Source organism: Oncorhynchus mykiss, chromosome 21, assembly GCF_013265735.2.
Source record: "Oncorhynchus mykiss isolate Arlee chromosome 21, USDA_OmykA_1.1, whole genome shotgun sequence".
In the NCBI taxonomy this organism is placed as follows: Eukaryota; Metazoa; Chordata; class Actinopteri; order Salmoniformes; family Salmonidae; genus Oncorhynchus; species Oncorhynchus mykiss.
The window spans coordinates 28,906,279-28,921,352 of NC_048585.1; the positions used below are offsets into that span (position 1 = coordinate 28,906,279).

Below are 15,074 nucleotides of genomic sequence, written 5' to 3' on the forward strand. Positions count from 1 at the left end.
TTGGAAAACCCTGGTGTAGAGTACTGTGATCATACTGTTTTAGAGTATTGTTGACTGTAGTAATACTGTATTAGAGTAATATTTACTGTAGTTGTAGTGTAGACTTGAGTGCTGTGGTAATACTGTATTAGAGTATTGTTAACTGTAGTAATAGGGTAGATTAATGTAGTAATGCTGTATTATAGTATTGTTGACTGTAGTAATACTGTGTTAGAGTAATGCTGATTGTAGCAATAGTGTAGAGTACTGGGGTAATACCGTATTAGTGTATTGTTGACAGTAGCAATAGTGGAGTGCTGCAGTGGATGTCAGCCAGTCTGTAACTGTTGGGCTGTTCACTTTCCACCTGGCTAACTCAGTTCTGCCTGCGGACTCAGCTCACCATCTGTACACACACACATACAGGCACGCACGCGTGCACATAGACACATACATGCATGTACACACACAACCGCACACACCCACACATTACACACAGCCGTGCTTACGCCTGAACTGGTCTCATGTGCCTTTCAGTGTCTGAGGAGGAGAAGGGATGAGAAGAAAAAGAGAGAACACGTCCAATTTCGATGGAAAGAACAAACGCTGCTCCATAGTGTACTGGAAAATGGATTCCTCTAGTTTGCATAGCTTTTTCCCCCTCTATATGCAGTTTTAAACCTGTATGCAAGATCACATAGGTCATGTAGTTACTGTGAAATAAGGGCCTGGGTTTACAGTGCTACTTCTACAACCCTAAAGCTGTTCCATCAATGACAGATATTGACACCCTGTTCCCTTGGGTCTCTCCTGTGTGTGTGTGTGTGTGTGTGTGTGTGTGTGTGCGTGCACATTCAATGACTCCTCTCTGTGTTCTTGGTCTGTTTGCGATCGGTCTTTAAACCCATCAAGATCAATACTTCTCCACTCCCTGACCTCTGTCTCCGCTACAACGGCTCCCACTATCACTTGCTTGGCCTAAATACACAGGTACTCACGTAAAGAAGCTACACACAGGCCCACACTCTCTACCTTGTTATCTACAGTATCTTTCTCCCCCCCCCCCCCCCTTTCTCTCTCCCAGGGACATGAGCCAACCACACAGAGTCCATTACTGCCAGGTAATGGTTGAATGTCACAACCACAGGATGTCGTAAAGACCTGAGTGAAGAGAGCTCTAATGGGTTTTGTTCAGGTTGAGCTGATTTCGCACAGCAATAGAGAGAGGCTGCGTCTCAAATGGTACCCTATTCCCTATGTAGTGCACTACTTTTGACCAGGGCCTATAGGGCTCTAGTCGAAAGTAGTGCACTACAGTGGGAATAATGTGCCAATTGGGGCCCATACCCTAGCTGTTCCACATCTATCTGTATCAGAGCATCAGGCTACTTTGAGGAATCTATTAGCTCTCTCTTTCTGCATTGCTGTTAGATCTGTTTGGTGAGTCAGTCATCAGGGTTCCAGTGTTTGAGGAGTTAATATGAGGTGTTTAAGTAAACAAGATGGTCATGATGAATCATTTGTACTGATTACATAAGAGTTTCTGTACGGGAGTGGGACACTGGTGTCTATCCCTGTTTCAACTCTCTGTAACTGCTATAAAACATCTCCAAAGTGCAGTTTTTGAATCTGTGTGTGTGCCACTGCTAAAGAGAGCGAGAAAGAGTGTGTGTGTGTGTGTGTGTGTGTGTGTGTACTCCCCTGGCTGTGTCCATGCATGTTCATGTGTGTCTGTGTATTTATTTATCTGGTAACTCATCTGATCACACAGCAGTTTGACCTGAGAATGTGGGAAATGTCCGTCCTGTGCTCTGCTGCGGTCGGTTGTTTATGATGCTGCTCTGTTTACCGAGCACTAGGAGGGAGTATTATTGGAGGCCGACAGAGACATGAGAGGGGAGAGAGATGGAGCCAGCGGAAGCCTCCCACACAAAGGAGTTGCAAGGTCTCCCGTCCACTTACCCTCTCTCCTCTCGCTCACGCTCAAAATAAATCACTCAATATAGAGTCACTGTCAGCTCTCTTATGTTTGGCCACATCTAACCCTGAAGCCTGTGATGAAACACACAGACACACGTAGACAAAGTCATACAATTTGTGATTTACATCAATTCTATGAAAACCCACACTAAGACACGGTTGTCACGCCCTGACCATAGAGAGCCCTTGGTTCTCTATGGTGTAGTAGGTCAGGGCGTGACTAGGGGGAGTGTTCTAGTATGTCTTTCTATGTTGGTGCTAATATGGTTCCCAATTAGAGGCAGCTGTTTATCGTTGCCTCTGATTTGTGGATCTTATTTAGGTAGCCATTTCCCCACCTCTGTTTTGTGGGATATTGTTTGTGTTTAGTTGCCTGTGTGCACGTCATGACGGCACGTTTCGGTGTGTCTTTTATTGTTTTGTTTGTTTCACGGAGATTAAAAATATGTGGAACTATACTCACGCTGCGCCTTGGTCCGCTCATTACGACGATCGTGACAACGGTTATATTAACAGTATTGCACTTTTCATGTATCATACTTTTGGCATAGCCTGTCCACCAATCAAGCAACATTTATAGACTACACGTTAAAATCCGGTTGTTGCGGGATTTATTTTGCTGTGACAATATAGGTAACGTTAAAATCCAACATCTGTAGGAAGGAAAGTAGATATGGAAAGGATAACACTTTAGACAATTGAGATTTACCCTATGAAGCACAGTTTATTGTGGCTATGTACTTTCCCAGATTCCTTGGTTGAAATGGCTCCACCATGAAAAAATGAATGGTAAAAAATCTCTCCTCTCAGTTGCAAAGGTGTGAAAAAAGTTCCAGAGGAATCAGTGGTCAGAAAGAAACTCTACAGTTTGTGTTTTTGCAGTAATTCAGGGAAGGAAATACCAAATACCAATGTTGTGACGCTTTCCCTTAGCACTGTGTAATTTACCAAGGCTGTTAGGGGAGTGTGTGTGTGTGTCCGTGTTTTTGTGTCTGTTATTGCCCAGGTCTGTGGAGATTCTTGGTGCTTACAGCGGATTCTAATGATATTGCTTACAGTAATTCCAGCTTTGCTCTGTACAGTAAAGGAAAGGGGGATAACCTAGTCAGTTGTACAGCTGAATGCATTCAACTGAAATGTGTCTTCCGCATTTAACCCAACCCCTCTGAATCAGAAAGGTGTGAGGGGGGCTGCCTTCATCGACATCCAAGAGTTTAGCCTATTGCTGTGGACGTGCCTTTCCTAAACTAAACCGTTTCCCCCTAACACTTAACACGTCTGCTGGTACGGGTACAGACCGGAAACGGAGAGGAGAGAGAACGGGACTGAAAAGAAAGAGAAGTAAAAGGAAAAGAGCTAGGGCCTCCCAGGTGGCGCAGTGGTCCAGGGCACTGCATCGCAGCGCTAGCTGTGCCCCCAGAGACTCTGGGTTCGCGCCCAGGCTCTGTCGCAGCCGGCCGCGACTGGGAGGTCCGTGGGGCGACGCACAATTGGCCTAGCGTCGTCCGGGTTAGGGAGGGTTTTGCTGGTAGGGATATCCTACCAGCGACTCCTGTGGCGGGCCGGGCGCAGTGCACGCTAACCAAGGTCGCCAGGTGCACGGTGTTTCCTCCGACACATTGGTGCGGCTGGCTCCAGGGTTGGATGCGCGCTGTGTTAAGAAGCAGTGCGGCTTGGTTGGGTTGTGTATCGGAGGACGCATGACTTTCGAGTTGTAGCGATGAGACAAGATAGTAAATACTATTTTTTTTAAAGGAAAAGAGCTGTAGGGGGGCAGGAAGATTGGAGAGCAGCCTGATCACTAGAAATAAACTTCAATTTCGGACATTTGAAAACGTCGATATATGCCTTCCTCCACACTCACAAAAAAGATTAAAAGTGATTGCCCAGCACTGGGTGCAAACTTATGATGCTGGAGCTTGCTGTGCCACTGCAGTTCACAATGTTCTAGCAAGACGTGAGTATACTTAACATTTTTTGACCTTTATTTAACTAGGCAAGTCAGTTAAGGACAAATTCTTATTTACAATGGCAGCCTACACCGGCCAAACCCAGATGACGCTGGGTCAATTGTGCACCGCCCAATGCGACTCCCAATCACGGCCGGTTGTGATACAGCCTGGATTCAAACCAGGGTGTCTGTAGTGATTCCTCAAGCACTGAGATGCAAGTGCCTTAGACCGCTGCACCACTCGGGAGCCCGAATCAATGGAGCAGAGAGCTGATACCCACATACCACTGTGTTTGTGTGCATGTGCGTGTGTTCCTGGTAATAGCACGTTGTTTTTAATGATTTCTTTTAAGTCTTCCCCAAACCATAGCCCTAACCTTAACCAATTGGAATGAATGCCTAAACACCTCAAACTCAACTCTGGACCTCAATTTTTTTTATTTATTGTTCCCCTCTAATCAGGGACTGATTTAGACCCACCTGGGACACCAGGTGTGTGCAATTAATTATCAGGTAGAACAGAAAACCAGCAGGCTCTGGACCTCGTAGGGTAAGAGTTGAATACCCCCGGCCTAAACTGTTACCCTTTGAGTTGTTTCTGTGTTAACCCTATAACCATGTGGAATTAATGCTTCAAAAATAGACATCATAATACGTTGAATTTCGAAGGGAAACTATGAGATCTTGTTGCAGCGAGAGCGGCATGTTGACATTGACAGGCAACTGGCGTCCAGGCGTCCATTATGGCCCAACTCTGCTATGACAGGAGGTGCCCATTATGGGTCTGCTCTGACATGGCTTGGATGACCTGCATGCGCTGCATTGGTTACCAGGTCAACACATTGATCCGCCCTGGCGACTGCTGTCGGGTGGTCTCAGGCACGCACAGAGAGGAGCACACACACAGTGGTATGTGGGTCTCTGCTCCATTGATTTTTGATCGGAAACTCAACGTGGATTTATTGTAAGGTTTTGTCTAACGACTGAAACAAGAAAAAAACACCATCTGTCCCTCTTGTCTTATTTGTGATATATAGAACAGAGTTCCACAACCCTCGGTTCTAGAATGAGATGTTGCTGTGTGGTCCCTCAGATTGCACAAGTGACGGATACAGGGGGTTTCGACATAAGACACCAGCTCTTCCATTCTTCCACTGAATGTCTCAACACTCATTGGGCGGTGCACAAGTTGCTGTGGAGTTGTCATGTTGTGTTATTGTGACTCCCTCTACTGTCCCTGTGTGATTGAGATGGTCACTGCTATCCAGGCTGCTCTCATCCTCTCCCATCACTCCCTAGGTTATTTATACAATTATCACCTCTGTAGGAGTTAGAGCAGTCACACACACGTAAACAGACACACACACACACACACACACACACACACACACACACACACACACACACACACACACACACACACACACACACACACAGCAACAGAAGCATGGTCACAAAGCGGGAGATGATCCAGACAGCAATGATCAGTACTCTTAACAGTGTACTGTTATGATGTGTTAGTTTAGTCCAGTCTCCAGTGACTCCACCACTCTCTTTCTCCATGGGGCTCCTGAGTGGCGCAGCCATCTAAGGCACTGCATGTCAGTGCTAGAGGCGTTGCTACCGACCCTGGTTCGATCCCGGGCTGTATCACAACCCGGGCTGTGATCATGAGCCTCATAGGGGGGTGCACAATTGGCCCAGTGCAGTCTGGGTTAGGGAAGGGTTTGCGCTGTTAAATACATGTTTTATTTATTTGTTAACTACTGTGATCACTACTAGCTGGAGTGTATTATCCCCTTAAGAACAATACAGTGCTACGTTGACTAGAGTTGTTTTGTTTTCAACGTGGAAAGACACGGGAGGCCGTGCCATGTCGTGGCAATCATCGTTTCTTCAATCGCTTTGGTTCTATATGTGGTTATTGTTCTAAACGCCAAAATGGTAGCACTTGTAGCGCAGCCCGTCTTGCATTCAAACCCTTTCATTGTGCGTTCATTTTGTTTGTCGACATCTTTCGTCACACCAGCACCGATTCAAAACGTGTTTTCTGTGAAATATAAACGAGCACATAGGATCCCTCACCAAAACACAGCATAATGATATCTTCTCAATGTAGTTATTTTTAACAACCAGTTCATCCAATAGCAAAAAAAATGACCCTTTGAATGTAGTATGTTACAGTACTGTAAATGAAAGTACATTACACTGTTTTCACATTAGGCAATACACTAGCACTCCCCATTATAGACTGAACATCACATTTCCAAAATGTATATCCCATGTGTGATCATTGAAGACATATATGTCGCAATGTTATCAAATGAAATATTTGATATTTATATTGATATTCATATTTAGCAGGCGTTAGTTGGCATCAAGTCGTCTTGAGCATTTGGCCGTAGGTTCTCATCGAAATCACAGTAAATATCCTCATTGTTTATGCACCTGGGGAAAAAACTTTTGGCATGGCGAATCCAAGCCTGACATACTGTAGGTCTGAATTGATATCATTCCATTCCTCATTCATGGGGCGGCAGGTAGCCTAGTGGTTAGAGCGTTCTGCCCCTGAACAAGGCAGTTAACCCATTGTTCCTTGATAGGCCATCATTGTAACTAAGAATTTGTTCTTAACTGTTTTGCCTAGTTAAATAAGGAGGGTGGTAGACTCATGGGGATGGCAGGTAGTGGTCCTGTACGTGGCTCAGTTCATTCACTAACAACACCATAATTGTTTGTTCAATTCCCAATGGCGTCACATACCAAAATGTGTGGACTGTTGTCAATTTGGGTAAAACTGTCTGCTACGTAAATGGTATATATTACAGTACTGCATTAGCCAATGCAATTTTATTAAAGCATGCTATCTATACTTTGGATACATGTTTACTGTATAGGAGATACAACTTTTTTTCTTGTTTTGGACTTTCTGGATGATTTGCATAGTGGTATTGGGTTGATGTTGTATTACTACACTGTAGGAGCTAGAAACACCGAGCGTTTCGCTGCACCTACTGCAATCTGCTAGTCTGTGTATGTGACCAATAAACTGTGGTTGGATTTGTTACATCCAGCACATCGCTGATCTTATTAGTGTTTACTTTAAAGTCGAATCCTAGTCATCATCATAGCAGTACATTTGAGTATGTATCATACTTGTTTCTACTAAACATACATTTTCATTATGTAGTTCTCAATGTCTGCAGTAAGAATCTGCGCTCACAAATGCCCTGCCATTTGCAGAATGTTTCAGAGATCTCAAATTACCATGTGTGTATTTCATCAAATGCCCGCAGTCAAACAACCAATAATAATGCGGAACTTTGGTTCTTATCCCGTGTTTGGTCCAGACTGCGTTCTCAACTACAGTGAACCGCACCGCGAATTGAATCGGGACCAAGACAACCCTTTTGGAGTGAACCACGGTGCGTTGTTTAGTGCGCTGGATAGAGTGTGGATAGTGCTCACACCAGTCCAAATGAACCAAACTAAGATATATATATTTTTTAAGTTTAAAACACATCAATCCAATTTGGTGTGAAAGCCCCTTAAGTAATAGTAAAATGTATTTTAACAAAAGAGAAGAGTGCGTGTGTGTGTGTGTGTGTCTCAGAACACACAGCTGTATGGATTCGTATGGAGTTGTCTTGGATAAGATTAGCTGCTTCCATGCTTAGAGACTAAACAATGTCAGCTGCTCTTCCATCATCTTAATACAAGATCTACAGTATCTAAATATTATTTTTACTAGTGCTAGCACCAGTGTGGTAGCCTGGCTTTTGGTCTGAACGTTCTATGCCTTTTCTTTATATGTGTCTCTGTGTGTTGAGCAGTAGTTTTGTATTGAGCTATAGCTGTCTTTTTTAGTTCCGGCTTTACACTGGCAAGATCCCACTTCCACGGACTCGAAAATGAATAACGTGTTGCAGACGCAAAGACATCCCATTGAAGAGCAGTGTCCTGCTGTGAAACTGTCTCCCCGACATGGCTTCCTGTCTGCTTTAATGTCAGATATCAGAGTGGATGCATCTGGCTGCCAAAACATAGAGGCCCCTGTCACAAACATCTTGTTTAGTGTGTGTGTGACCCACAGAAGCTAGTCTGTTGCCACAGCAACCACTAGCCTGACTATTCTATCATGACCTTGCCAATACCCAGTTTTCAATGGGAGCTGGAGTGACACAGACGCACGCGCACACACACACTGTCCTGGGATATGTATGGGATGAATGTGGATTCCAAGGAATGGCAGGATGAATCACAAAGATTGAGACAGCCTTCCTCCTTACCCACTGGTTGTGTTTTCTCTGACACTCTTAGAGATTCAATTAATTAAAGGAGGATATCATGTCCCCTCCTTCTCCCCTTACTCCCTTTCATATCCCCCCCCCCCTCTCTCTTAAACTCATTGTTGGCCCTCTCTGTCTCTCCTCCTCTGCAATCTCCCCCTCCCCACACACAGGTACAGTACGTATCAGGGCAGAGGCAGAATCGGTGTGCGTCAGCATGCGGTGACGTCTGCCTAGCATAGTGATAGCGTCACCTTTGCACCGCGTCAGCTTTCCTGAACAGGAGATGCGCCAACTGACTCTTTCACCATCTTTCTCTCCTCTACACTCCCTTGCTTCTTGTCCCTTCTCCTCCCCCCCCTCTCTCTCCACCCCCACCACCCCCCTCTCTCCCTCTCTCCTTCTCTCTTCCTCAAGTCGTCGGGTACCGGTGTGGTGGTGGACATAGCGGTGATGGGGGAAGCCCATGGATTGATCTCAGACCTGCTGGCAGACCCCTCTCTGCCCCCCAACACCTGCAGTTCCCTGCGGGCTGTCAGTAACCTGCTCAGTACCCAGATCAGTTTGCAGCCGCTGCACCGGCCTCGAATCAACCCTCTGCAGGCACTCAGCGACACACACACCTGCTCCGACTCCGAGGACTGGCCAGAGAGAGAGAAACTGGCCATCCCAAAGGTAAAGGCTACTGTACTTTTATAGACATGTGTACGTATGTACGCATACACACATACATACACAGGTTTTGTGCGTGCATGAAAAATCTGTACATTTTTCATTCTGCCGATTTTAATTAACTACATTTTCAATGAGAACGCCTTGAATGTTAATATTTTCTGTTAGTTAGCACTTCTCTCTCTCTCTCTCTCTCACACACACACACACACACACACACACACACACACACACACACACAGTCCTCTCAACCTCGTCCACACACATACATCCCCATTTCACCTCCCCATGCTGGACAGACCCTATCATGTAGTGAGCATTGACAGACATTCCCACAGAAAGCTTTTAATGTTTTACAAGGCCAGCACTTCAAAATGCATGCAGGCACTTAGTGCAGAGGTGAGACTAAATAAAGCGTGTGTGATGCTATGCAGGATACCCAGAGAAGCTTAAACAGCCTCATTGAACTCTTAATGGATTCCACTGATGTAGTTAGAGTTATGTAGGCTGTAGCTAGGGCCCAGTTTTTCGTTGTTTTCAGGTCAGGGAAAAACATTGGGCTCGTGGCATGGCTCATAGACATCCAAGCATTGCACTAGTCATTGTGGCTAGTCAACTATGAACATCGTTATAATGCACAGTGTATGCTGTGTATTAGAGGTGGGCCGATTAGGAGTTTTCAACGCCGATACCGATACCGGTTATTGGAGGACCAAAAAAAGCCGATACCGATTACTCGGCCGATATTTATGCATATATTTGTAATACTGACAATTACAACAATACTGAATGAACAATGAACACTTTTATTTTAACTTAATATAATACATAAATAAAATCTATTTAGTCTCAAATAAATAATGAAACATGTTCAATTTGGTTTAAATAATGCAAAAACACAGTGTTGGAGAAGAAAGTAAAAGTGCAGTATGTGCCAAGTTAAATAAATGTTTAAGTTCCTTGCTCAGAACATGAGAACATATGAAAGCTGGTGGTTCCTTTTAACATGAGTCTTCATTATTCCCAGTTAAGAAGTTTTAGGTTGTAGTTATTACAGGAATTATGACGAGTCGAATATTTCACTCAATACCATTTGTATTTCATATACTTTTGACTATTGGAAGTTCTTATAGGTACTTTAGTGTTGCCAGCCTAATCTCGGGAGTTGATAGGCTTGAAGTCATAAACATCGCTGTCCAGACTGCTCTATCAAACATCAAATCATAGACTTAATGATAACATAATAAACACAGAAATACAAGCCTTTGGTCATTAATATGGTCAAATCCGGAAACTAGCATTTCGAAAAAACAAAACGTTTATTCTTTCAGTGAAATACGGAACCGTATTTTATCAAACGGGTGGCAACCCTAAGTCTAAATAGTTCTGCTATATTGCACAACCTTCAATGTTGTGTCAGAATTATGTAAAATACTGGCAATTTAGGCGGTTCAAACTGTTGCATATACCGGGACTCTGCTTGCATTGAACGCAAGAGAAGTGACACAATTTCCCTAGTTAATAATGCCTGCTAACATGAATGTCTTTTAACTAAATATGCAGATTTAAAATACAAAAAAATACTTCTGTGTATTGATTCTAAGAAAGGAATTGATGTTTATGGTTAGGTACATTTGTGCAACGATGGTACTTTTTTCGCAAGTGCGCTTTTGTTAAATCATCACCCATTTGGCGAAGTTGAAGTAGGCTGTGATTTGATGATAAATTAACAGGCACCGCATTGGTTATATTCAACACAGGACAAGCTAGATAACCTAGTAATATCATCAACCATGTGTAGTTAACTAGTGATTATGTGAAGATTGATAGATTTTTTTATGAAATAAGTTTAATGCTAGCTAGCAACTTAACTTGACTACTTGCAGCCACAAGGTCCCTTTGACGCTGCACTCGCGTAACAGATGGTCAGCCTGCCACGCCGTTTCCTCGCCGATTGCAATGTAATCGGCCATAATCGGTGTCCAAAAAGGCCGATTATCGATTGTTGTGAAAACTTGAAATCGGCCCTAATTAATCGCTCATGCCGATTTAATCGCTCGACCTCTACTGTGTACCCATTAAATTACATCTCTGTCATTATATCATAACAGCCAGGTCTTTACAGACAAATAGCTCGTTATATCACGTGTATCGGTCCCCAGACCCTTACCCTACTCCCTATAACTGCTACCCACACCTATGTTTAGCAGTCTAGACCCCACTACCCCTTAACCCCTCTGTCTCATCTCACCATCTACTGTATCTGATACTGTAGCGCTCTACTCTCCTAGCTTGACTGTTGACCACATTTCTGGTCTCCACTCACTCTGTGAATTAAAGGTGACATTCTGTCTGTTTCTGAGTACAGACAAACACCACTGAGAGCATCTGGTTCCTGAGCTGCTGCTGTTTTATCTGGGTTTCTCCACAGCTGTGTCAACACAGTCTATCTGAATAAAACAGTGTCCGTCCAACTTAAGTGTCCGTCTCCCCCCCCCCTCTTACTCTCTCTGATGGTTAAAAGTAATCAAAACACAATTTAGAGAAGGTCGTAGTGAGGAGGTGAGGCCCTTACATCTGCTACCCAGTACACTGCCCCTTTACTTCCTTACTTCTCCCCTCTGATCAGAAAACGGGTTTGTTTTTGGGGATGTCTGGTTGTGCAGTTCCATCTCTGTTTCTTGTATAAAAGCCGTCTTCGACGTCGTGAAGCTCGGTCTGCTAGACAAAACACTTTCTGAAATTCCAGAGAAGAGATGTGCTACTCCGGAATATTGGAGTTTTCTTTTTTTGGATACCCCTTCTGAGTGTGTGGGTGTGTGTGTGTGTGTGTGGGGGGGGGGGGGGGGGGGGGGGGGGGTGTTGTTAACTCAGTCTAAGGGCCTGAGACAGAGAGAGACTTGCTAAATGCAGTGTGTACCTCTGATGATAATGGTGTTAGATTAGAGAAGTTATTTAAGCTTGAATTCTCCCCAAAACCTTTTCCTCTGACAAATGCAGCCAAACCAATGTTTTGTATTAGACTGTAGTGAAAAACAGCATCCCAGGCGTATATCTCAATGGCATAATATGGAAAATGTCACCTGAAATGGATGAATTGTATTAAATATACTGAACAGAAATATAAACGCAACATATAATGTGTTGGTTGCACTTTGTGCTGGGGACAATAAAAGGCCACTCTAAAATGTGCAGTTTTGTCTCACAACACAATGCCACAGATGTCTCAAGTTTTGAGGGAGTATGCAATTGGCATGCTGACTACAGGAATGTCCACCAGAGCTGTTGCCAGAGAGTGTAATGTTAATTTCTCTACCATAAGCCGCTTCCAACATTGTTTTTAGAGAATTTGGCAGTACCTCCAACTGACCTCACAACCATGCCAGCCCAGGACCTCTACATCCGGATTCACCTGCGGGGTCATCTGAGACCAGCCACTCGTACAGCTGATGAAACTCAGGAGTAGTTCTGTCTGTAATAATGCCCTTTTGTGGGGAAAAAGTCATTCTGATTGGCTGGGCCTGGCTCCCTAGTGGGTGGACCTGGCTTCCAAGGGGATGGGCCTTTGCCCTCCCAGGCCCACCCATGGCTGTGCCTCTGCCCACTTATGTGACATCCATAGATTATGGCCTAATGAATTGATTTCAATTGACTGATTTCCAAATATGAACTGTACCTCAGTAAAATAGTTGAAACTGTTGTACTGTGCGTTTATATTTTTGTTCAATATAGTTTAATTTACTAGAACCTTATGCATAGCAAAGTAGTATTGCCATGCTTTTAGACCCAGATAGATTTCAGAATAGATTCAATGAGGTAATGTTTAGAGCCTATTAGACACAAACCAGGGCTGATATGAGGAAGTGGGCCTGACCCTGATAGGACGAGACTTGACCCCTCCCCCTTGGCTGTGACACAGACTGTCTTTGTGAGTAACTGGAAGAGACATGGCTCACCTCGATAGCATCAGACATCTGGACCTCTGTAACCCTTTAAATCCTGCTCGGAGACGCTGAGTCTGTGAGCCAATCACACTGTGTCCATCTCACCATCAGGTCATGTAAATGTCATAAGGACGACAATGACTGTACTCATGTTATAACCAATGGAAATACTAATCCATGGTCCTGAGAGAGAGGCTTTAGAAAGAGTAGGGTGACAAGGCGGTCCCGGGAGGCACAGGGTGTGTGTGTTTCAGATGGATTAATATGCTGGGAGGCACACACACACACACACACACATACATACATACATACATACAGTTGAAGTCGGAGGTTAGGACATCTACTTTGTGCACGACACAAATTATTTGTTCCAACAATTGTTGACAGAAAGATTATATCACTTATAATTCACTGTATCACAATTCCAGTGACCATTGTTATGTTTGGAGGAAAAAGGGGAGGCTAACTACAAGAGTTTAAATGTATTTGGCTAAGGTGTATGTAAACTTACGACTTCAACTGTACAGTTTTTCACAATTCCTGACATTTAATCCAAATAAAAATTCCCTGTTTTAGGTCAGTTAGGATCACCACTTTATTTTAAGAATGTGAAAATGTCAGAATAATAGGAGAGAAGGATTTATTTCAGCTTTTATTTCTTTCATCACATTCCCAGTGTGTCAGAAGTTTACATACACTCAATTAATATTTGGTAGCATTGTCTTTAAATTGTTTAACTTGGGTCAAATGTTCCGGGTAGCCTTCCACAAGCTTCCCACAATAAATTGTGTGAATTTTGGCCCATTCCTCCTGACAAAGCTGGTGTAAATGAGTCACGTTTGTAGGCCTCCTTGCTCGCACACGCGTTTTCAGTTCTGCCCACACATTTTCTATAGGTTTGAGGTCAGGGCTTTGTGATGGACACCCCAATACCTTGACTTTGTTGTCCTTATGCCATTTTGCCACAACTTTGGAAGTATTCTTGGGGTCATTGTTCATTTGGAAGACCCATTAGCGGCCAAGCTTTATCTTCCTGACTGATGTCTTGAGAAGTTGCTTCAATATATCCACATAATTTCCTACCTCATGATGCCATCTATTTTGTGAAGTGCACCAGTCCCTCCTGCAGCAAAGCACCCCCACAACATAATGCTGCCACCCCCATACTTCATGGTTGGGATGGTGTTCTTCGGCTTGTAAGCCTCCCCCTTTTCCTGCCAAACATAACAATGATCATTATGGCCAAACAGTTCTATTTTTGTTTCATCAGACCAGAGGACATTTCTCCAAAAATTACGATCTTTGTCCCCATGTGCAGTTGCAAACCGTAATCTGGCTTTTTATGGCGGTTTTGGAGCAGTGGCTTCTTCCTTGCTGAGCGGCCTTTCAAGATATGTCGATATAGGACTCGTTTTTACTGTGGATATAGATACTTTTGTACCTGTTTCCTCCAGCATCTTCACAAAGTCCTTTGCTGTTGTTCTGGGATTGATTTGCACTTTTCGCACCAAAGTACGTTCATCTCTAGGAGACAGAACGCATCTCCTTCCTGAGCGGTATGATGGCTGCGTGGTCCCATGGTGTTTATACTTGTGTACTATTCTTTGTACAGATGAACGTGGTACCTTCAGGTATTTGGAAATTGCTCCCAAGGATGAGCCAGACTTGTGGAGGTCTAAAATAGTTTTTCTGAGGTCTTGGCTGATTTATTTTGTTTTTCCCATGATGTCAAGCCAAGAGGCACTGAGTTTGAAGGTAGACCTTGAAATACCTCCACAGGTACACCTCCAATTGACTCAAATTATGCCAATTAGCCTATCAAAGCTTCTAAAGCCATGACATAATTTTCCGGAATTTTCCAAGCTGTTTAAATGCACAGTCAACTTAGTGTATGTAAACTTCTGACCCACTGGAATAGTGATACAGTGAATTATAAGTGAAATAATCTCCGTAGACAATTGTTGGAAAAATGACTTGTGTCGTGCACAAAGTAGATGTCCTAACTGACTTGCCAAAACTATAGTTGGTTAACAAGAAATTTGTGGAGTGTACATACATACACACACACACACACACACACACACACACACACTCTTCTCAACCTTGTCCACACACATCCCCACTTCACCTCCCCATGCTGGACAGACCCTATCATGTAGTGAGCATTGACAGACATTCCCACAGAAAGCTTTTAATGTTTTACAAGGCCAGCACTTCAAAATGCATGCAGGCACTTAGCGCGGAGGTGAGACTAAATAA

At 43.8% G+C, this 15,074-nt stretch overlaps 1 protein-coding gene across 2 annotated transcripts in view; it reads left to right on the forward strand.

The window, feature by feature from the left end:
• Nucleotides 1–15,074, forward strand: part of LOC110501052 (cGMP-inhibited 3',5'-cyclic phosphodiesterase A) — a 76,582-nt gene that overhangs the window by 42,270 nt on the left and 19,238 nt on the right. For both annotated transcript variants that reach the window (XM_036957576.1, XM_036957577.1), the window contains one exon: nucleotides 8,617–8,874. In XM_036957576.1, the coding sequence (XP_036813471.1) occupies nucleotides 8,617–8,874 (258 nt within the window). The remainder of the gene's footprint in view (nucleotides 1–8,616; nucleotides 8,875–15,074) is intronic.